The sequence below is a fragment of the Suillus subalutaceus genome (genome assembly GCF_016647625.1).
Source record: "Suillus subalutaceus strain FC151 chromosome Unknown DFJ58scaffold_1, whole genome shotgun sequence".
In the NCBI taxonomy this organism is placed as follows: Eukaryota; Fungi; Basidiomycota; class Agaricomycetes; order Boletales; family Suillaceae; genus Suillus; species Suillus subalutaceus.
Window position 1 is genome coordinate 399,704 of NW_024540250.1, and position 19,854 is coordinate 419,557.

General features: G+C 48.3%; 10 protein-coding genes and 1 non-coding gene across 11 annotated transcripts; 7 read left to right on the forward strand and 4 right to left on the reverse strand.

Moving 5' to 3' along the window:
• The first annotated feature begins 1,421 nt into the window (after positions 1-1,421).
• On the forward strand, positions 1,422-3,568 carry DFJ58DRAFT_752399 (ATP2, beta subunit of the F1 sector of mitochondrial F1F0 ATP synthase). Its single transcript, XM_041387832.1, has 6 exons — positions 1,422-1,658; positions 1,761-2,324; positions 2,382-2,700; positions 2,751-3,084; positions 3,135-3,302; positions 3,356-3,568. Exons 1-6 carry the CDS (start codon positions 1,490-1,492, stop codon positions 3,419-3,421), a joined length of 1,620 nt encoding a protein of 539 aa, XP_041251183.1. The 5' UTR covers positions 1,422-1,489; the 3' UTR covers positions 3,422-3,568.
• A 259-nt stretch (positions 3,569-3,827) lies between these two features.
• Positions 3,828-3,909, forward strand: DFJ58DRAFT_t2. The gene has a single exon. It is a non-coding gene; the product is annotated as a tRNA-Ser (tRNA).
• Positions 3,910-4,346: 437 nt separating this feature from the next.
• Positions 4,347-5,755, forward strand: DFJ58DRAFT_3983 (uncharacterized protein). The gene is made up of 6 exons (XM_041380198.1): positions 4,347-4,351; positions 4,415-4,702; positions 4,769-4,796; positions 4,856-5,027; positions 5,080-5,472; positions 5,530-5,755. Exons 2-6 carry the CDS (start codon positions 4,520-4,522, stop codon positions 5,657-5,659), a joined length of 906 nt encoding a protein of 301 aa, XP_041251184.1. The 5' UTR covers positions 4,347-4,351; positions 4,415-4,519; the 3' UTR covers positions 5,660-5,755.
• A 380-nt stretch (positions 5,756-6,135) lies between these two features.
• On the reverse strand, positions 6,136-7,111 carry DFJ58DRAFT_3993 (uncharacterized protein). Its single transcript, XM_041380211.1, has 5 exons — positions 6,965-7,111; positions 6,664-6,911; positions 6,531-6,614; positions 6,311-6,481; positions 6,136-6,248 (listed from the first exon to the last, which is right to left on the reverse strand). The coding sequence occupies exons 1-4, from the start codon at positions 7,064-7,066 to the stop codon at positions 6,397-6,399; spliced, it is 519 nt and encodes a 172-aa protein (XP_041251185.1). The 5' UTR covers positions 7,067-7,111; the 3' UTR covers positions 6,136-6,248; positions 6,311-6,396.
• Positions 7,112-7,756: 645 nt separating this feature from the next.
• DFJ58DRAFT_4023 (uncharacterized protein) lies at positions 7,757-8,564 on the forward strand. Its single transcript, XM_041380223.1, has 2 exons — positions 7,757-8,402; positions 8,464-8,564. The coding sequence occupies exon 1, from the start codon at positions 7,811-7,813 to the stop codon at positions 8,252-8,254; it is 444 nt and encodes a 147-aa protein (XP_041251186.1). The 5' UTR covers positions 7,757-7,810; the 3' UTR covers positions 8,255-8,402; positions 8,464-8,564.
• Positions 8,565-8,896: 332 nt separating this feature from the next.
• On the forward strand, positions 8,897-10,817 carry DFJ58DRAFT_720496 (uncharacterized protein; the record flags this gene model as incomplete). The annotated part of the gene is made up of 4 exons (XM_041384713.1): positions 8,897-9,311; positions 9,367-9,527; positions 9,582-10,281; positions 10,405-10,817. The coding sequence occupies 4 exons, from the start codon at positions 8,897-8,899 to the stop codon at positions 10,815-10,817; spliced, it is 1,689 nt and encodes a 562-aa protein (XP_041251187.1).
• Positions 10,818-10,989: 172 nt separating this feature from the next.
• Positions 10,990-12,006, forward strand: DFJ58DRAFT_4053 (2',3'-cyclic-nucleotide 3'-phosphodiesterase). The gene is made up of 2 exons (XM_041380237.1): positions 10,990-11,157; positions 11,215-12,006. The coding sequence occupies exons 1-2, from the start codon at positions 11,154-11,156 to the stop codon at positions 11,835-11,837; spliced, it is 627 nt and encodes a 208-aa protein (XP_041251188.1). The 5' UTR covers positions 10,990-11,153; the 3' UTR covers positions 11,838-12,006.
• Positions 12,007-12,174: 168 nt separating this feature from the next.
• Positions 12,175-13,858, reverse strand: DFJ58DRAFT_712412 (uncharacterized protein; the record flags this gene model as incomplete). The annotated part of the gene is made up of 5 exons (XM_041383859.1): positions 12,175-12,426; positions 12,463-12,875; positions 12,987-13,331; positions 13,413-13,738; positions 13,791-13,858. The coding sequence occupies 5 exons, from the start codon at positions 13,856-13,858 to the stop codon at positions 12,175-12,177; spliced, it is 1,404 nt and encodes a 467-aa protein (XP_041251189.1).
• Positions 13,859-14,190: 332 nt separating this feature from the next.
• Positions 14,191-15,646, reverse strand: DFJ58DRAFT_4098 (Brix domain-containing protein). Its single transcript, XM_041380262.1, has 5 exons — positions 15,373-15,646; positions 15,028-15,317; positions 14,860-14,961; positions 14,669-14,804; positions 14,191-14,614 (listed from the first exon to the last, which is right to left on the reverse strand). Exons 1-5 carry the CDS (start codon positions 15,596-15,598, stop codon positions 14,460-14,462), a joined length of 909 nt encoding a protein of 302 aa, XP_041251190.1. The 5' UTR covers positions 15,599-15,646; the 3' UTR covers positions 14,191-14,459.
• Positions 15,633-17,636, reverse strand: DFJ58DRAFT_752409 (uncharacterized protein). Its single transcript, XM_041387833.1, has 4 exons — positions 16,833-17,636; positions 16,567-16,776; positions 16,047-16,511; positions 15,633-15,989 (listed from the first exon to the last, which is right to left on the reverse strand). The coding sequence occupies exons 1-4, from the start codon at positions 17,358-17,360 to the stop codon at positions 15,936-15,938; spliced, it is 1,257 nt and encodes a 418-aa protein (XP_041251191.1). The 5' UTR covers positions 17,361-17,636; the 3' UTR covers positions 15,633-15,935.
• DFJ58DRAFT_752414 (50S ribosomal protein L30e-like protein) lies at positions 17,637-18,807 on the forward strand. The gene is made up of 6 exons (XM_041387834.1): positions 17,637-17,838; positions 17,887-17,911; positions 17,937-17,948; positions 18,004-18,107; positions 18,163-18,456; positions 18,498-18,807. The coding sequence occupies exons 1-5, from the start codon at positions 17,782-17,784 to the stop codon at positions 18,319-18,321; spliced, it is 357 nt and encodes a 118-aa protein (XP_041251192.1). The 5' UTR covers positions 17,637-17,781; the 3' UTR covers positions 18,322-18,456; positions 18,498-18,807.
• The last annotated feature ends 1,047 nt before the right edge of the window (positions 18,808-19,854 follow it).

Here is a 19,854-nt window from a genome sequence, read left to right on the forward strand (position 1 = left end):
CGTGGTCTCTAGTTCGTCGTGGTCCCGCCGTCTCTTACAATAATTCTCCTAGCGTATTTGTTTCTTAGGTATTGCATTTGTACAGTCGTTGTCTTGAAACACTGAGCGAGTTCGTTTCTTAGCTTGAATCGGTTATGAGCCCCCCATTTCTAAACGAAATCACAAACTCAAGCTACGCGCGGGTTGAATACTGCCCTCACTTATTGCCGCTCGCCATAATTTCTATTGTAATGTGGTCCATCCTTCGACATGGAGGACTAAGATCACATTATAGTGTTGACGAGTACAGACACGCGTTTCTACGCGAAGTATCGCATACTCTTGGCACTGAGGCCTCAAGACGGATCCTGACGACATTGTCGGCGCTGCCTCACATAAGCCTACACCAGTCAATCCCAGTGACATCAACTCCGACAGTAGGGGCCGACGACGACGATCTGCGGGCTTTATGTCGACATATATTTTTGACGTGTATGGCCACTGTGTTGAAGCCAAAACTCCCCCTTTGTGCTGTCAGCAGGGGGTCTGCGTTATTCAGTGGAACCTGTCGGTGAAGGAGAACGTTTCCCGCCATCCAAGTTATAATTGATCGTATTTTCACTGAAGATCCTGCAGTGTTCATCATAGAAGAGGGTGAGTTCGAAAACGCTGTGGGGATTGTGCGGAAACTCGTACCTTTCGTTTGGTCGTGACTATCGCGCATGCGCCTGAACAACGCGTTCATGCATGATTACTAGGTGTTGTCGCAAGGCGTTACTGCGTATTGGTGGACGAAGCCTGTTGCAGGCTAGTTATCACTCTTCTATCCTCTCGCATTTCTCAATTGGACTTTAAGGATGCTCTTGATGTCGAGCTTGCTCATTACACCGACAAGAACGGGCTTACCACAACCGAACCCGAAATCGGTGGACCAATCAACTATAAGTCCCCCACTCTGGATGGGAGACTCGGACAACGTCACACATGGTGATTACGACGGTTATTGCAAACAAAGTCATTCCTCTCTGATCTTCCTAGATCTCTCCTAGTACCTTTAGTGTCAGAATCGGAAATCCTTCGAGCACTTTCATTTCTGAGTATCCTCGTCACATAAATGTTTTAGTCGTAGCAGTCTTGACCATTCTTAAACTGACAGATTTCACTGTTGGACGGCGTTAGAGTTTGAGTCAGCGTTGAGTCGATGATCAAGCATAATGAATTTCATGAACACAATTGAGTGTGGCAAACTGAGCTTCGACAACTCCTTCATAATTGGCCGCTCATTTGAGCCTTCATGCGAGAATTAGACATATCTTCGCTCATTGCGAATAGTGGCTTGGATGTGTGCCAGTGTGGTCATTAATTCATTGGTCAATGAGCTTGATATCCGGCTGAGGGTGAATCGGTAATTATCGGATGGTGTAATTTCGTAAGTTGCCGCGGGTATTTCTTGGACCCAAATCTTACATTCCGGTCGTCGTCGTTTTCGTCCTCATCGTCGTTCCCCGCAATGCTTACAACTCGCGGCGTCACCCGCATCTCACGGAGAGCAGTCAACAGTGCAAAGAACTCTCGGTTCATTGCAACAGCAACTCCTTCATTGTTGCGCGTCGCTGTTCCTTCCGCGTCAAAACAAAATTCAACTGTTCGTCCTTCCCGCACGTCAGCACCCCAACCCGGTGAGATGGCAGTCTGCGGGTGATTATTTCTCTCACTGACCGTGTCTTATTTGCTTTTTCGCGTCTTTTGTTCCGTCCGGGCCAACTTAACTCGGGTCATAGCTCGTACATATGCAACTGAGGCGAAGGGTGCCATTGGCACTGTAAAAACCGTCATTGGTGCAGTCGTCGACGTTCAGTTTGAGACCGATGCTCTCCCACCCATTCTCAATGCCCTGGAGGTTCAGGACTTCCACGGTGGCCGTCTCGTCCTCGAGGTTGCATCACATCTTGGCGAGAACTCCGTTCGTACCATTGCTATGGACGGTACCGAGGGTCTCGTCCGTGGTCAAAGGGTTGTCGACACCGGTGCTCCCATCCAAATTCCCGTGGGTGCCGCAACTCTCGGCCGTATCATGAACGTCATTGGTGAACCTATCGACGAGCGTGGTCCCATCAAGGGTGTCAAGCTCTCCCCAATTCACGCCGATCCTCCCCCCTTCGTTGATCAGTCAACCACTGCTGAGGTTTTGGAGACTGGAATTAAGGTCGTCGACCTTCTTGCTCCTTACGCCCGTGGTGGCAAGATTGGCCTATTCGGTGGTGCTGGTGTCGGCAAGACGGTCTTGATTCAGGAACTCATCAACAACGTTGCCAAAGCTCACGGTGGTTTCTCCATTTTCTGCGGTTAGTTAGCCTTCGAACTTCGCGTCGTATCATGACCTCATTATCTTTTTTGGATAGGTGTCGGTGAGCGTACTCGTGAGGGTAACGATTTGTACCACGAAATGATTGAAACTGGTGTTATCAACCTCGAGGGTGACTCCAAGGTCGCTCTCGTCTTCGGTCAAATGAACGAGCCCCCTGGTGCCCGTGCTCGTGTGGCTCTTACTGGCCTCACCATCGCCGAGTATTTCCGTGACGAAGAGGGACAGGATGTGCTGCTCTTCATCGACAACATTTTCCGCTTTACTCAAGCTGGTTCCGAGGTGTCCGCTTTACTTGGTCGTATCCCCTCTGCCGTCGGTTACCAACCCACGCTCTCCACTGATATGGGTGGCATGTACGTCCATTTTTGTGTTCACCATCACATCAATTTAACCACGAGGATAGGCAAGAACGTATCACTACCACTAAGAAGGGTTCTATCACTTCTGTGCAGGCAGTCTACGTGCCTGCTGATGACTTGACTGATCCTGCTCCTGCTACCACCTTCGCTCACTTGGACGCTACCACTGTGTTGTCACGTGGTATTGCTGAGCTTGGTATCTATCCCGCTGTCGACCCCCTCGATTCCAAGTCCCGTATGCTCGACCCCCGTATCGTTGGTCAGGAGCACTACGACGTTGCTACCGCTGTCCAGAAGATTCTTCAAGACTACAAGTCTCTCCAGGATATTATTGCTATTCTGGGTATGGACGAGTTGTCAGAAGAGGACAAGTTGACGGTTAGTGCACATCCAAACCAATGTAGAACTGGGCACTGACAGTATATTAGGTCGAGCGTGCTCGTAAGATTCAACGTTTCATGTCGCAACCCTTCCAGGTTGCACAAGTCTTCACCGGTTATGAAGGCAAGCTTGTGCCTTTGAAGGATACTATCCGCTCCTTCAAGGAGATTCTTTCTGGTACACATGATAACCTCCCTGAGTCTGCATTTTACATGGTGCGTACAACATGTTCAAGTTTGTTATGATGTAGGCTGACGCGTTGAAACAGGCCGGTACGATCGAGGACGTCAAGTCCAAGGCTGAACAGCTCGCCAAGGAGATAGGTGGTAACTAGGCGCTTTGCACCCATCGTACTTACTCCGTGCCGCTCATGTAGAATAGAGCAAGTACATGCACCCAAAATTATCACTATATCTGGATATCTTTTTGACAAGTCCAAAAGGCGACTAGAAATTATTCTCAGTTAGTGTTTCCCCATATCAGCATGGCGCTCGTAGAGTCGTGCATGCTGGTGGTGAGCAATCTCCATCTGGTTTGTGTTTCACCAGCAGTTGAGATGGAGTATAACGTTCACGAGATGATGAATGTCCCTGATGTTACGGTAGCAAGAGTAATAGGTATTAAGCACAGGAAGTCGTTCGATGCAATTACGGAGAGGCCTTGTGCTTGTCATAACATCTCGGTGTTCTTTACCGAAGAGAAAGGTTGTTCGTTTGTGAAAGCCAAGCAAGTCACTATAAGGCGCTATGGCCGAGTGGTTATGGCGACAGATTAGAAATCTGTTTCGGTTTCCGAGCGCAGGTTCAAATCCTGCTGGCGTCGTAAATTTTTTATTTTGCGGTACAACCCATAAGGCTTCGTTTATTTTATCTTTGATGTTCATGGCGCACGGCAGCGTGTACGCCTCTAACAGCCAAGCTGGGGATTTGGATAGCAACAAAACCCTCTTCCTAAGAGGGAGTCGGAGATTTTTCCAGTGCCGATGTAACGTCACGGTCTTCTCTGAACGTTCTGAACCATTGTTCGACTGTAGTTGAGCGCTGAATAGGTGAATTTTGATAACATAGGATACTCGAGCTCAGGGTAGTCTCGACACCAGTCTCCTTGTCGCCGGGCAGTGGTGGATCGTCGGACAAGGCATCACGCATACACACCTTGTCACCGTCGTGTAAGGCGGCTGGTCAGTGGTCACGAGTCTGAGCTCGAGCAGGGACAGGTCATTAATCATTTTAATGCAGTGCCTTGCAATATTGTGGTCGTACAGGTAACGTAGCACTGCCAATCAGGGATCCGTGCCTTGCAGTCTAACTTGTCTTTGTCATTTTAGAAAGTCATGATTGACAATTTGACTCGCATAAAATCTATGTGTGATACTGGTTGGATGATACAACAAATCACCCACCCTTCAAGTCCACGTTAAAATTGCAGCGCAATGATCTACAAACTCATTTTTGCGACGTTGTTGTTTCCACTAAAGGGAGCACTGATAAGATGGCGGGCAAACTTCACTCCCAAGGTTCAACCTGTTTCAGAATTGCCCTTGGTCGACGATGTACAACAGGCCTCCCAGCCTCGATCATTGCTAGGCATGTTGCAACGAGTCAACGCAGAAGAGGTGTGTGCAAATTTACACGGGGGTGCTTGGAAGCTGACTATGATACTGCACTTCCTTGTTGCTTAGGGAATTGACGGGTTGTACAAAGGAATCCGTGAGTCCTTCGAGCATTGATTCTCATAAGACTTCTAATCGTCTCTCTGCATAACACAGTCCCAACCCTCGGTTTCATGCTATTCTGGGAGCAAGTGATGTCTCTCCCATCCATTGCGATTATTGGATATCTCCACTTCGGGATGTACGACCAGAGTAGTGTTCTCATCATTGCTATTGCTTCTCTCATCAAAATTATTGCAACTGTGATCGAGACCGTCTTTGTAAATCGGTGCGTTATCTGGGGGACTCGTCCATTTCCATGGGCTGAAAAGGCATCCAAGGGCTGTAACAACTCGAGAAGACATCGCTTCATTTTCCTTACGACGGGCGCTTGATGCATTGCTCTCTCCGACTGAAAGAAGGCACCCTTATCGCATATTTATCATCCCAGGTTTGCTGGCGGCCTGCACTTCATGGGTTGTATACATCGTAGGCACTATTGGAGCACGCCACTTTTTGTTCGTCAAACAATTTTCGAATATATCTGGGGACTGGGAGAACGCGGGGCCCCACATTCCTCTATTGGTCGGGGCCGTTATTTTCTCGTTCGCCCTTAATGCTCTGGTGCTCACTCCACTGGAAGTCATGATGGTTCGACTATCTATCCAAGCAAAGGTGACGCAAGTTACACTTCTTCTGGATACACCTCTGGTTGAAGCTGTCGGGCCTGTCAGGTAAGTTCTTTCGTTAACATTTCCGGGGCCATCTTGACATCAGTCGTCGCCCCTCAGACTCAGGACTGATAAAGATGAATATACTGGACTTATCAGTTGCGCAAGGCTGATCATTCAGGAGGAAGGTTGGGGTGCGCTTTATCGGGGGTGGTGGTGGACAGGTTTCCGTGGTATACTCTTTATTTGAGTTTTTAATAGCTAGTGGCTGTAGCGTATTACCTTGTACTACAAGGTCAATATCAGCCCATGATTGTGGCTGTATGATCACACTTTTTGACCCACGGCGTTGTTACTAGTAGCAAAATATTAATAGTGGTGCCGGCGCCAGCCCCTGTCAGTAACTCGCTTATTCCTGGCATATTTTGTGTCCATCGCTTTATTATGTTGGAAAGAATCAAAATCTACGTCGATGAACGTTGGAGTCTACTGAGAGCTGGTCACTACAGATTATCACGGGAAGCCTGATGGAATCATAAGTTTTCCGAGTTGCTGTCAGAATCTTCGTGGTCGACTTGATTTTTGACACACATCTGTTGCCAGGCGGTACTTTATCCTCTACCGCACTTCCATCTGGAGCTGCAGCCCATTGACACTGTACGCTGGGGCAGTGCAAGAGAAACTCCTACCAGTATTGATCTGTGATGTGACGGGCTTAACAGCGTTGGAAGCCTCGGGCAAGTTGCTTGCAGTGGCAGATGAAACCAAGATCAAGATACGTAAAAACGTGCTTGACTTGTCCTTGCCAGTGGATACAGCCGTGATTTGCGCTAAGGTTTCTGCATTTGTTTTCCTTCGTAAGTTTTTGACCATGCCTAGGTCATCATACACCGTTATTCACCGTTATTCATCATGAGCTGTCATATCTTGGGCACAATCAGGTCAATTCAGGTCGAAATTTATTTTTGTCCAGTAGTAACCCCCAAACTAAGGCATCTGCTGCTGCTTTGCTTTTTTCTTCAATCTCGCCTTTGTAGTCTTGGACAGTCGTCGTGTCTGTGGTGTCTGGTACCTGCAAGCTTGTCAGGTCGGACAACAATGTGCGCATAAACGTCACTCACGTCACCTCTTTCCTCTCATGCATTCCTGGAAGAGCCTTCCTGCACAGCGTGACTTTCATATAAGGCGCAAGCGTGAGCTTAGTGCTGTCTCTTCGTTAGCCTGAGTACCATCTTCCATACACAAAACACGCACTGTTTTTTACCTTCCAAAGCTCTTGCTATGGTACTTACTCGATCTTCCCCTTCTGCAGCGATCTCGCCACGTTGCTCCCATTGTAGTTCATTGTACTGATGCAGCCCCGTCAGTTGTCCTGGCAAAACATCCAACGTTTTCAGATATTCGCGCTTCAGGATCTCTACGACTGAAATCAACCGGGGGATCGTAGATTGTGCAACATCGGCCGGGGAAGTGTGCAGCGTGAATGGCTTGTCAGGATTTTGCTGAACCCATGTTCTGTCAGATGAACGGTCAACGAAAGAGCCACAGAACCAACCTGGAAAAAGTCCAATCCATGTTTGACCCAGTATCTGATTTTGCCCTGCCTTGTTATTCGTATCAAGTCCGATGGTGGGGCCGCAAGTTGTGAATCATTCATGACCGTCTCGCAAGTTGCAACTCATGACTGGAGGCGTGAGAAAATTGCGCCCTGGATCCAAATTCTCCAGGCTCAGGTAAATTATCGCCATTGAAATATTCACTCATGGATGGTTTCCTTGGAGGCCATCTTAACTGGTCTTATAGCCAGGTGATCTCCACAACATAATCAAAATCTGTCAAACCTGCCGATGACAAGGTTTTTTTCCCCCTATCGGAACACACGTCGACATTCACTCAGCCTATAGAAAATTTCGTCAGATCGTCTTAACTGGTCTTAGCTGGGTGGTCACTGCAACAGAATAAAAATCTGTTTCTCTTCGACTGTGCAGGTTCGAAACCTGCTGAATGAGCTATCGGAACACGCCTTGACATTGACTCATGATGGTTTCCTCAGAGGTCCATTTAACTGGTCTTAGCCAAGGTGGTTACTGCAATTGAACAGAGTCAAAATCTGTTTCTCTTGGAGTTGGTTCGAAACCTGCCGACAATGTTTTTACGGTGTATAGATCCTCGGAAGTCCATCTCAACTAGGCTCAGTCAGTTGCGCCGAAACCTCTTTTTATGTGATAGTTTGTCCATGAATTCGAAAAGGAATTCACTTTCATGCCCGCGGATGGCTTCAGCTTTTCCTCGGAAAGTTTTCCAGTTATCATCAACCACAACCTACGAGCGTTCGAGAAGATGATGCAACGAGAATGCGATGCCGACTCGGAGAACTTAAAACACCATTCATACGCTGTGGATGTTAGGCTGCCTCCTCAGTACACACAGAGTTATCACCGAGTCCCCCTCCGCCACGCGGCCACCCCCGGTTCCCTCCACAGCAGCTAGTGAACTCACGGGTGTCCGACGGAAGTTGCCACAAGGGGCAAACTCCCGACCGGACTCTCAAGCGGATTCAGTGGATGTACCTGCTGGCACGTCTCGCCTTCCGGGGAAGTCGGGAGTCGGAAGCCTCGTGCGCACAGAAGTGTCGAGTATTGCTAAAAAGGGTTCCGTGATACCTCCTCCGGCGATGGTTTCTGCTCTTCCATTTTCCGGTATGAACATGGAGGCTGAACGTGCGAGATTAGCCAAGGATACTCAGCGGTGGATCAACGAAGGTGGGATTACCAGGAAGGCTCTGTTGATTCCATCAAGCTTGTTTATTCACTGTTATTCTTTTTCATCACTCTCAATTTCTTAATGCACTCACAATCTTATCTGACCAAGTAAAACCAACCGTCGCGAGTTGATCGTGTTGCGACCATCATTAAGCATGCATTGCCTAAAGAAAACCGTTTCACTAATTTAATGATGTAAACTTGGCGGTGGCGAGCATCTTCTGACTACTGGTAAATCCAACCCTCCAAGTCGTGCTTTCTGAAAGTTATATCCATCTCAATCGTTTGTCAGAACCTGTTTATTGAAATGCGTTCATTCACATGCAGCATATTGTTCGACAGCAAAATCTCCGCAGCTTTTCTCGATTGTTGCCCTGGCTCGCTAGATACCGCTGATTAGTATACCTTTGATGCATCTCAAAATGATAGTACACGACATCAGTACTTGTGGGACAAGATGTTGCTGCCAGCGAAGCTCGGCCTTGAGTTTTATCTCGTAAAAATATTCGTGCATATAATATTTGGCTTAAGCTTGACGTTTGTTGACTATATGACAACATTTTGGGACGGTACCGGTAGTAGACCCTATACTTAGCCACGAGGCAGAATCCGAGATATCGATACGAATCAGCAACGAGTAGCACTGCCAGCTCTCACAGGGCTTGCATTTCGTGCTTGGGCTTCGGTTGTGATCTCTACCCTATTTTCCTGCCAAATTTCCAGCAATGGTTCCATCCATTGACGAAGTCGAGGAATACTTTCAATCTCTCGAACGCTTTCTGACAGATTCCGTGGCGGCCGCCTCGCCTGGTATTCCAAACATCCGAGAGGCCGTTCACCGTCTTTGGGTTGACATCTCTCGCTTTGGGCCACCTGGTTTTTCTTCATTCCCTGACATCCATGTCCCCGGTCTTGGGGCATTCGAGGTTCCTCCACCTCCGCCACCACCTCCACCCCCGAGGACTCTCGTAGAGAAGGCTGGTGATTGGATCATAGAACATCCATGGAAGAGCTCTAGCATAGCAGTAACAGCTCTTGGAGCTGGCCTACTTGCTGGCTACACTACCTTCCGTATGACGCACACCCATAAGAGAAGAGTTCGGTCGACTACTGTCACTCCCGAGAAACGGCAAGTTGTTGGTAAGTACTTCTACTACTCGCTTGGATTGCCTTTCCATTGCTGATATCTTCCTAGTCGTCTTGGGTGGTGATCACCCTCTGGGCCTCCCTCTTATCATCGAACTTGAGCAAAAGGGATACATCGTTATCACTAGCGTCTCCACACCGGAAGCTGTCAACAGCATTGAAAGCAAAGGACATGGCTATGTCCGAGCTCTTGTCCTTGACCCTAATGAGGTGTGCGATTGCTGATTCCTGCTCCCCAAGTTCATCTAACCGGGGATCATTTAGCCTGGCACCATCCCAATCTTCCTTCGGTCGCTCGCATCTACTTTGTCCCGACGGTTCCCAATTACAGCCGCTGGTGACCCATATGCAGCCACCCCTTATCATCCCCTTCTCCACTCTATAATATCTCTACTCACACTGCCGATTCCATCCATTCATACGGCACCGACCCCCATTGAACAGCTATCTTTACGAAGTACATATCTCCCACATCTTCTCTCCACGCACTTTGCACCTCTCCAGGCACTTCAAGCACTCCTGCCATTACTCCGCGCGGACGCCCAGCGTGTGTGTGGACGCAAGTCCATCATTGTATGTCTCCCTGCTGCTGATGCACGTGTTGGACTGCCTTTCGGTGGAGTCAGTGCTATGAGCGCAGCGGCCACTCTTCGTGCGTTGGACGTGTTGCGCCGTGAGGTTGCTGTTGGACAAGGCATGAGCTCCATCCGTATTGTTGCCGTTGATGTGGGCGTTGTTGGTGAAATCCCCATCTCCAGTTTTGCAAATTCACATGCGATGAACGACTGGACTCCCTCAGAGAAAGCAACCTACGGTCAAGCATTCGCTGCGCTCGGAGAAACTAGCATGGGACAGTCTCGCAGACCGGAGGACATTTCTGTCTTCGTAAATAACCTAGTTGGCGTCGTCAGTGCCGGAACAAAGACCAAGATGGCGAGTAAAACGATCTGCGGTATCCGCGTTGGTGTTGGGTACGAAAAAAATTAGAGATTGGATCCGTGGCGACCGATTTGCTGTTGGTGCCGGCGGTTCGTTGTTTTTCTGATTTTCACGCATATATGAGAGTTAACAATCGTTGTCCATACAGCAGGGACATACACGTTTGCGTCATTCCTCCCTGGCATGCTGTTGGATGGATTGCTGAGTCTTCCCCACATGTTGGTTGATGTCCGTAATCGGCTCTTGCCTGTGCCTCCTGCCCAGCCACACACAGTCCCAAAGGCGGCTCGCAACGATCCATACTCTACCGCGGTTTCTGTAGTTCTTCCATCATCTTCCTTGATAGTGAGCAGAACACACTCAGCTCCACGTCCGTCGCCTCCAGAGGCAGCTGCACCAGCGCTCGAACAGACTGAGCCTCTTTCCGAGCCTGAAGACATAAGTGAACATGAGACAGGCTCTGGGGCTGACTTCGAGAGTAATTCTAGCGATGGCGATGCATCTACGGTGGAAAGTAGCTGGGTGAGCTTGGGATCTCGTGGGCCCACTGATGAGGTTTAGGTTTCGCATTGATTGATGGCTTTTCTGTAATGCTAATCTGCTAATTGACAAGGATTCTGATCACTGATGCTTTGTTTGTGTACTTCAATGATGTATATTCTGTGTCGAACAAATATTACTCGTGCTTAGCACGTTACAATGTGCAACTCATTTTCTGCGGACACTCCTTTGTTCTGAAAATCGAGGACGTGATACTTGATCATCGTCTACTGGGAGTCTGATCTAAACATGGATGGCAACTGCTCGGGAAGATAGCACTGATTTAGGAGTCACCTCCTGCTCCATTCTGAAGATCAATCTGCCAGGTACACTTCATCGATATTATTTTGGATCCGGATGGGTACGTGCATATCAGTCATTGTTGCGGTTTGACAAAACCAGGCTATGTCACTGGCAGGTCTCTCGCTGTGGCTGGTGCCCAATCCCGCTCAATTGCAACTTATCCAAAAGGTGTTGCCAAAGCAGCCTGAGACACGTCCAGTGTCCGCTGCTTCCTATCCAGAGATAACCCCTCATATCACACTGGCAAGCTCGAGAAAGGCAACGCAGGATGCACTTCTACGAGCCATACCATCTACTTTGCATCCAATCCCAGTCGAGTTCCAGAAGCTTGAGGTCGGCGATCATTATTTTAGGTCTGTCTTCATATCTGTGAAGAAGACGACCGAACTCGTCGCGCTGCATGAACATATTATGGCCGCGCTTGACAGGGATGGAGCATCGCCTTCAGCCCCAGCATTTCTGCACGTGTCCATCAGTTATATTGCAGATGAAGATGGGGTTGCTGAGCGGAAGAAGGCCGCTGATGAGCTGCGGGCCACCACAGTTGTTGAGGGTCCAGAGACGGGCCTAGATGATGCAGAATCAGTTGTTCTTCGCTGTGGGGACTCCGAGGGAGGGCGTGTGTGCCTCACGGGCTTTGAAGGCACAGAGGTGTGGATCGTCCGGTGCGAAGGACCGGTACAACACTGGCAAGTGTTACATAAAACAACAGCGACACCAGGCGTTGCCCAGGATTGAGGACTAGGTTCATGGTGACAATAACGACAGGACTCCATTACTGCAGTGTAGGTTTGTTACATGATGTACGGAATAAGGAATTGTAGTGATACAATTATTTTTCGAGATTGGTTGGGAGGTGCGAGGAACGATTGGTATGCGGACTAGATCAACGTGAGTGAAAGCGGGAGACAAGCAAAGCTGCCAGATCAACAGAACGAAAGAGGACGAAAGAGCAGTAGGACAATGAATCAAAAGAATGGAAAGTGCGGTGGACAAAACGTCTCAAATATTACATGACAATATTAATGCCTTCGGTTTGGGAGTGCGAGTGTTGGTGTATATGCAATTCAGAAAATTACGAGATTGATTTTCGATCGTCGTCACTGTTATCAAGTGTGAATGAAGATGATGACGAAGCTGATGGTGGAGGTTCATAAAGTGGAAGAGGAGTTGAGTAATCGATCTTGCGCTCTCCATTCGAGTAGAAGAGCTGAGAGTATGCGGGAAGACTGTGGCTGTATGGAACGCTTTTTTGGAGCTCCTTTGCACCCACAATGGTGCGATCAGCAGCGGACGGATTGATTTGTGGGACAGCCACCCGCACATGCTGCATGGGCAGTGAAAAATGGAGGCGTTCACACACAACCTCGCCGTCGGGTTGTTCGTAGACACACCGGAGCGCAATGTGCATCAAGTGGCACACACTGAAAAGAGGGCTATTTTCAGATATACGACGGCTGCGGAGCCCAGCCCAATCCAATTGGTGGGGCTCTGGTGCCAAAGGCACATTTGCCGCGAGCACATACCAGTTCTCTGACGGAGAAGGAGTGGTCACATTGCCCTTTGGAGGGTCATGCACAAAGACGCGACCGTCACCAGAAATAATGTACTTCCCAGAATTCGAGGGATCGAAGAGGGAAAACGAACGAATCGAAGTAGATTTGGACGGATTTGGAGTCATGAGAAGGCCAACCTCATAGAGTGTATGCACAGGGTGTGCATTCCGAAGGGGCAAAGAAGGAGGTTGTTGTGTCCTAGGCGGGACCATAAATCGAGCTACGCAATCAAGAGAAGTAGTGCTCCTGAATAGACGTATCGTTAGCACCGTGAATAATAGATGCACAATAATGCAGCACACCTGTACGTTTCAATCTGTTCAACATCAACAGTGAAAATCAGTTATTCGAAGGCGCTCTCGCTGAGAGCCGTCCAGTTCATTGCCTTGTAAGCGCAGGATGAGAGGAACGGATGTTTCATCCAAAGTCACCGCGTTGGGAATGGACGCGACAACCTGAATCTTCTTCAGGATTTCAGGCGGAATAGTCGTTGTGTCTGTTTCTGTGTCATCTTGCCCTGATTGCGCATCGACGATGAACAATGTCATTGGGAAGACAGAGGTAGAGGACGACGACGAGGGGGCAGAAGGAACCTCGGCAAAACGAGCGAGAGTGACTGGACATCTTGGCGCATTGATTGTGTGAGTACGACAGCCAAAAGGTGAACAAAAGCTGCCTGAATATGGAGGAGTTGCCATCCTCGAGATAGATAAAAGGTTGCAGTGGCATACAAGGCGTAGCGCGTCCCAGCTTCAACTGCACTGCGATCTCCATGCGTAGACGTAGTCGGCAACCAGCCAGGAACTAAGGATGTCAAAAATGACATTCCAAGAGCAGGGCTTATTGGAATCTTCGTGCCCTTCGTTGGAAAGGTCGATGGGTTCACCATTTACAAGCTCGCGAGTGATGGAGCAGAGTCGCAGAGGGGCATACCCAATGTCCGGGGTGATTATTTCGGATTGTCCCTCAAATGTGACGGTGAGCGACTGCATCAAAGCACGCGTTGTGCTCCGCCGGCGCTGGAACATAAGCGAAGGTGAACTGAGCGAGATCGACACATGGCCTGCCAGAGAGAAGGCAGATCTAGCGAGGTCTATCAGCACAAGCGAGATGTTTGACTTCAGTTCTAGCTCACGAAAAGTCTGGTTCACCATACAATTCTAAAGAATCCGAAAACGGGATGATGTCAATTGACACAGGCATATCAGCTGTCTATAGGAGACTGGGGATATCAGCGACTGCAGCCAGGAGAATGACTTTCCATTAAGCGACGGACACGAGTCGTTATATAGCATATATTCGCACTCGGTTACATGCACCCACGTATAGTCCAACCTACACTTCTAAGGCAGAACAAAAGGCGCGTGGCTCACTGTCTGGAACGGCTGAGCTTCGGCATCAGCTAAAATTTGTCAAGGCACGCTATCCTGGCCGTGCGGGAACGTTTGCTGAGCCAAAAAAAATTCCTTTTGTTTCGTTAAAGTGGTCGTTGCCTTTGTGAGCGCACAAAAGCAAACATAGGTTTGGTGGCTGTGCACCTCTCGAAGCGCGAGACAATGGAGAAGCGCTACAGCGCTAGCGAGCACAAAGCAAGCCGTATAAAGAAAATGCTCCAAAAGCAGGAAGAACAGATACGTCTGTCACGTAAACGTTGAGCAGATGGATACAGGTCGTCGCAAAGGCGAGAAAACGTGTGTAACGCTACAAAAGCACGTAGATAATCATCCAGAGATACCATATAAGCACGCCAAGTTGGTGTGCTTACCGCTCGGCACGATTGCACGTTAATGACACGCGTAGGCGTCTATGCGAACACCTTGGATACTGCCAGTGTATCTTCGTCCCTCTTACGAAGCACTTTTCTCTTCGATGTCTCCTCCTGAGCTTCTTTCCGTTGACGGTACTTGTCACCTCTGGCATGCCTGATTACTGAGCGCACGGAAGCAGGCGTAACAAATTCTATTTGTGAAGTGAGTTCGTGAACAAGGAACATATTTGCTCCAGTGTACGAACCAGGATTGGAATAAACGGTTGCGCCACCAAAGGCTCCTTCGAAGATACGGATGGGCGTCAGCACAAATCGGGGGCCAATCTCAACGAGAGATGTTTGGGGCGGGCCGTTTGGCTGTAATGGATCCTTTTCCATTATCTACGGAGAGGAAACCGAGTCAACGGTTGGCAATAAACCGAAGGAACCAGCATACCTGGAAATTCCGGAACCAGATTTTGTTATCGAGAATAGAAAAGGTTAAAACATGGTCAATGAACGGTTTGGCTTTTCGAGCTAGTGGGGGAACGCCAAAGATCTACGTGGAGGAACGGAATATAATCACGCGTCAGCATTCTACCTTTATCGTGACCCATGAACGTACATGCGTGAAAACCTCTTTGGTGAGCTTTCCCCACTCTGTTTCATCAAACGCTTTGTCAAAGCTGAGAATTCCTCTGCTTCCTTTTAGACAGTTTCCGGTCATTTTCAGCTCGTCCATCGTATGCACGTTTTGAACGTGCAATTTTATGCTGGGTCCATTTGGTGTTTTCGTAGCCCACATGTACAAGTCTTCATGTCTCCTTGCCTCGAAGTAGAGAGTGTTATTGCAATTGTTCAGGTCTGCTATCTCAGGCAGGAGATGTAGCTGTGACTTCGAATCAAGCTTGGAATCTGAAATAGATCCCATTGAGAACTAGTGAATTTTTCTACAAAAGCATCACCTTACCTTTCTTTACATGAGGTAGCAGAGTCTCAAGATCGTTCATGAGATGTCTCATGCGGTGGGTGATACCCCGAGAGGAGAGTAGCAAGACGCGTTGTTTGTTCCTCTTCTGTTTAGGTTGCTGGACGTCGTCACTGTCGACATTGATATCATCCGCTTTTCGTTTGCCTTTGCCTTTGACATCGAGCTGCGCGGCATATGCTTTTTGAGCTGTAAGGAGTGGGGCCATTGAGTGGTCTACAGCTCAAAGACAAGATTTTCACTAAGCCAGGTCATGGTTACGTAACCATCGCACCATAAATACCAGAAAGCGGGACAGCAGGGCAAAAAAAATTATGTAAATACTTGTTAGGTCATACCAACACCAGCGGCAAGCAGAAAAATTGCTTGACCAAGGACCAAAGACAGGCAAGGCAACTAATGTACATATCTGCGTCGTGAAAGCGTTGATCTTTTCACAGCCATAACATCAAAAAGGAAAAGAAAGCACAGCAAGCATGCTTGAAGATTTGTCGACAAATGAAAACAAAGTAGCAGTGCATGAGTCCAAGGGTCGCAGTGCGAGCTCAAGAAGATGAAGTGGATGTTCGTAGCTGCTTCTGCTTTTCTTGTTCCAACCGCTGAAACAGCTCACGCGTGAGGAAATTCTCGACGTTATTTAAACGGGAGCGACGTACGTGATACAGCAGTTGTACTGCCATCTGAATGTTCGCAGGCTGTCCAGTTATAACAACCAAACGCTCGTTTTCGTTACCTGGGGGCGCCGGGGCGCCGTTGAGCCCGGCACCCGGTTCCATGATTTTGATCTGACTAGCGCTCATATGGCGGATTTCGTTGATTTTACTACCCCCCTTCCCAATAATACAGCCCACCAAATCATTGGGGATGTATATTTGTTGTGTTTGCAACTGTTGTGGTGGGTTAGGGGGCGGTGGGGCACCGTAAGGCTGCGACGCGCTCGCGTACCCTGGTACATACGACGAACCAGTATACGGAGGTCGTCGAGAATAGCTGGAAGGGCGGTAACTAGAATGGCTAGAGGACGAAGAAGGCATGCGCTCTTGCGCTTCGATGAGGATATTGCCGATGTAGTAGGTTGCTATATGGATAGCATCTGCAACACCTGCAACGCTCAGGACTCGCTACATTCACGTAAAACAATTAGTTGCCGCCTTGCAATGAAGTCTTGTACTGTACCTCAGTGGAACCGGGGAGCATACCCTCGCTTGCATTCAGTCGTGCTCCGCTGGCATCTTGAATCTCCTTGATTTTTGAACCTTGTTTCCCTATCACAGACCCCATGCGCGAATTTGGAATCATGAACTTGATAGTTACCGCACGACTTCCAGGAACTGAAGGTACATCGAAGGGTTCGTCATTGATCCGTCGTACAATAAGACCGAAAGCCTATAGGTTTGTTATGATGAACAAAAAGATATGCTAATAAGATGTCTGGACCTGACCTTGGATACAGCATCAAGCGGCCCGCTGACATTGAGAATTCTCTCAGGGTTACCGGGGATGCTCTCAGAGACCATAACACGAGCTCCACTCTTGTCTCTGATCTCATTGACATGCGAACCAGCCTTTCCAATGATGATTGACGCGTCCTGTGTAACGATCAAACAACGCATATGAATCATGGCTGAGGGAGGGGCGGGAGCTGAGGACGAGGAAGGTGGAGCAGACATGGAAGTTGATTTTCCGGCCTCTTCAGAGCGAGTGCGGGACTCGTCGCGTCGATTGCTGGATGAAGTTTCCTTGGGAGAAGGAGTAGACGCAGTAGTATCTGCTACGGATGCGGAAGTTTCCGTCATGTTCACATCGCGAGTCATAGACGTAGCAGTTGTTGAACCAGAACCCTGGTGTTTGTCAACTCGTGAGTCATCCGCGTGAGCCGTAGCGCCTGTGTTAGCACGCTTATGATGCTTCTTCTCGTCTGAGTCAGAAGGAGAGCGCGACCTCTTGCGATTGTAGTCTGCTTCTGCCATTTTCGAAATTTAGCTCAAAAATCTTTTTTGGTTAGGAGGACGGGATTCTGGAGTGATGGGCTTGATAGTGTGGTATCGTATGGTAGTGTGGTTTGAAATGTCTGATGGGGGACGAGTGGACGTGGTGAGGAAGACGGATTGCGAGTTGGATACGGATTGAATGGTACTGAAATTGACTTACCTCCTTTACAAGTTTTATACAGCGAATAACCGTTGTTTACTTGAAACTAGGTTCTCCTGTAGCGCAAATAGTTTCTACGACACAAGAAACGACTGTAGTATACGTTGACTTGGGTTTCTTCAACGACAAACATACCAATACACCACAGCCACAATAACACACAACTTCTGTGCTGAGACCATAGACATCGATATTTTTTTTTGACCAAGGATCAATCCAAAGTGAGGTCATCTATTCATAATGGCTGAAGCACGCGGAAAAGCATGGCCTCTTGCAGATGAGGGCCTAACCAACTCCGTAAGTTTTCTCAAGAACTCATCAACGACTGACATCATGGTATCGTAGATTTTGGACTTGGTCCAACAGGCTGGTCAGTACAAACAACTTAAAAAAAGGTGCCAATGAAGGTGAGCAACATCCAACCCCCTTTCCGTTCTCTGCATCTGATGTCCACCTTCACAGCGACCAAGACCCTTAATCGTGGTGTGGCGGAGTTCATCGTCCTCACCGCGGATACCGAGCCTCTCGAAATTCTTTTGCACCTTCCCCTTCTTTGCGAGGAAAAGGTATGCTCTCTCTCGAGCTATTTATACCGTTGAGTGCTAACTGCTGACTATACAGAATGTTCCATACGTGTTCATTCCTTCCAAGGCAGCCCTTGGACGTGCATGCAATGTGTCTAGGCCTGTCATCGCTGCCAGCGTCACGACCAGCGAGGCCAGGGAGCTGCAAAGCCAGATCCGCAATGTCAAGATTGCGATCGAAAAGTTGATGTTCTGATATTCTCATTGCGGAGCAAGACAGATAACTGCTGGTATTACGGTTGTTACATCATTTTTGTATATCTCCTGTATGACATGTAGCAACTAGATATCGAACGAGTATCTTTTAAAGGCCACCTTTCCCGAATTTCCAGTAAATGATGCGCGCTTATGCAAATGTTGTAACTTTTCTAGGAATGTCCAATAAGATGATCCCATGGAGCCAGATTCGGTTCGACGGACACTATGCTGGTAACCAGCCTAGGGTATATTACCACGAATGCTTGAGCGGTGTTAGACCATTCCATTTGATATCTACAGCTCGTTCCATAGACTCGGATGGACTGGTCACCAAATAATTCATCCGCAATCTAAATCCAGTATCGAGCGCAAACTTGAAGGGGCCTAGATCTATAGAAGGACTTGGGCTAGTTGCGAGATCTAGTTTCGCATGATTACAGTTTCGTGCGATTGCCATGGGTACCGATGAACAGCTATGTGTTTCCTGTACAAAGTCATCGGTTTGCCAATTTCTCGAACGCCTAGGGTCCTAGCACTATCTATACACGCCAGGCGATCTGATAAAAATCCGAACTCTTTAAAAAGATAAGTTCTACAGAGACGATGAGAATGGTCAGATACAGACAATGTCAGTCAGAGATCGGGATACCGAGATCTTTGGATCCGAGACAACAAGCCGAAGATAAAGCAAGAAACACCAGCAAAACTAGCATGAGCAGAACTCAGCGAATGAAACAGTCCATCCCGCCGATGGTCGTTGCAGTCCACGGAAATGTTTACAGCAACCCAGATTGTAAGACCCACTGGGTGCGAGAAAGTACTTCCCATGATACATATGGTGTTTAGTATCCGAGTCGCGGTAAAGAAGCCGAGAATCACTCACTCCTGTGTAGGAGCGCGGTTAGTTGGACTGGAATGGCAGGGAATCGATCACTGCAGTGAATCAACAACTTGAAAGAAGCCGAGAATCACTCACTCCTGTGTAGGAGTGGACTGGAAATGCAGCAAACATGGGGTGTAGTAGTATTCCAACCCACTAGCGCATCATGTCGAAGTCAGCACAACTGTTCTGCCAACTGAGATTATAACCCAAGTAGTACATACATCGATATATAGAATAGTCATGAGGGACCAGCGTTGCCTCCGTGCGGAATAAGTACTTAATTTTGCTCACCCAGACCACTTCACGATAAATTTGTCGGTGAGATGGTTGCCCTGGTAATAGCGTCAACCTACCGCCCGTCCAAATTTTTCAGTGCCAACATCATATGGTCATCGATGATTCCCTCAATACGTATTATATATCTTGCTCACCCCAACCATATTCAACCGCAATGAAGGCTGCAACTGCAAAATCAAAGTTGAAATAGAGCGAGACTCACTAGCGTTATCATCCTACTTACTTTCCAGTGTCTCCACGAACCTGCAAAATGGCTGAAGGTACAGGCCCGGGCAGAATCGATCAACTGGGATCACTCGACACTATAGTCATCGGTCAGTGGTGAATTTGATGGACGTATAGCGATGGCGT

Coding starts and splice junctions, on each gene's coding strand:
- DFJ58DRAFT_752399 (XM_041387832.1), top strand. CDS start 1,490: ATGCTTACAACTCGCGGCGTCACCCGCATCTCACGGAGAGCAGTCAAC. Junction 2,701..2,750: donor TCCACTGATATGGGTGGCAT/GTACGTCCATTT, acceptor CCACGAGGATAG/GCAAGAACGTATCACTACCA. Junction 3,303..3,355: donor CTGAGTCTGCATTTTACATG/GTGCGTACAACA, acceptor GCGTTGAAACAG/GCCGGTACGATCGAGGACGT.
- DFJ58DRAFT_3983 (XM_041380198.1), top strand. CDS start 4,520: ATGATCTACAAACTCATTTTTGCGACGTTGTTGTTTCCACTAAAGGGA. Junction 4,703..4,768: donor AACGAGTCAACGCAGAAGAG/GTGTGTGCAAAT, acceptor CTTGTTGCTTAG/GGAATTGACGGGTTGTACAA. Junction 4,797..4,855: donor CGGGTTGTACAAAGGAATCC/GTGAGTCCTTCG, acceptor TGCATAACACAG/TCCCAACCCTCGGTTTCATG.
- DFJ58DRAFT_3993 (XM_041380211.1), bottom strand. CDS start 7,066: ATGAATGATTCACAACTTGCGGCCCCACCATCGGACTTGATACGAATA. Junction 6,615..6,663: donor GCTTTGGAAGGTAAAAAACA/GTGCGTGTTTTG, acceptor ACGAAGAGACAG/CACTAAGCTCACGCTTGCGC. Junction 6,482..6,530: donor CATGAGAGGAAAGAGGTGAC/GTGAGTGACGTT, acceptor ACAAGCTTGCAG/GTACCAGACACCACAGACAC.
- DFJ58DRAFT_4023 (XM_041380223.1), top strand. CDS start 7,811: ATGTTAGGCTGCCTCCTCAGTACACACAGAGTTATCACCGAGTCCCCC.
- DFJ58DRAFT_4098 (XM_041380262.1), bottom strand. CDS start 15,598: ATGGCCCCACTCCTTACAGCTCAAAAAGCATATGCCGCGCAGCTCGAT. Junction 14,962..15,027: donor CCAAAGAGGTTTTCACGCAT/GTACGTTCATGG, acceptor TCCTCCACGTAG/ATCTTTGGCGTTCCCCCACT. Junction 14,805..14,859: donor TCTGGTTCCGGAATTTCCAG/GTATGCTGGTTC, acceptor TCCTCTCCGTAG/ATAATGGAAAAGGATCCATT.
- DFJ58DRAFT_752409 (XM_041387833.1), bottom strand. CDS start 17,360: ATGGCAGAAGCAGACTACAATCGCAAGAGGTCGCGCTCTCCTTCTGAC. Junction 16,777..16,832: donor CGCTTGATGCTGTATCCAAG/GTCAGGTCCAGA, acceptor ACAAACCTATAG/GCTTTCGGTCTTATTGTACG. Junction 16,512..16,566: donor TGCTCCCCGGTTCCACTGAG/GTACAGTACAAG, acceptor ACGTGAATGTAG/CGAGTCCTGAGCGTTGCAGG.
- DFJ58DRAFT_752414 (XM_041387834.1), top strand. CDS start 17,782: ATGGCTGAAGCACGCGGAAAAGCATGGCCTCTTGCAGATGAGGGCCTA. Junction 17,839..17,886: donor ATGAGGGCCTAACCAACTCC/GTAAGTTTTCTC, acceptor ATGGTATCGTAG/ATTTTGGACTTGGTCCAACA. Junction 18,108..18,162: donor CCCTTCTTTGCGAGGAAAAG/GTATGCTCTCTC, acceptor CTGACTATACAG/AATGTTCCATACGTGTTCAT.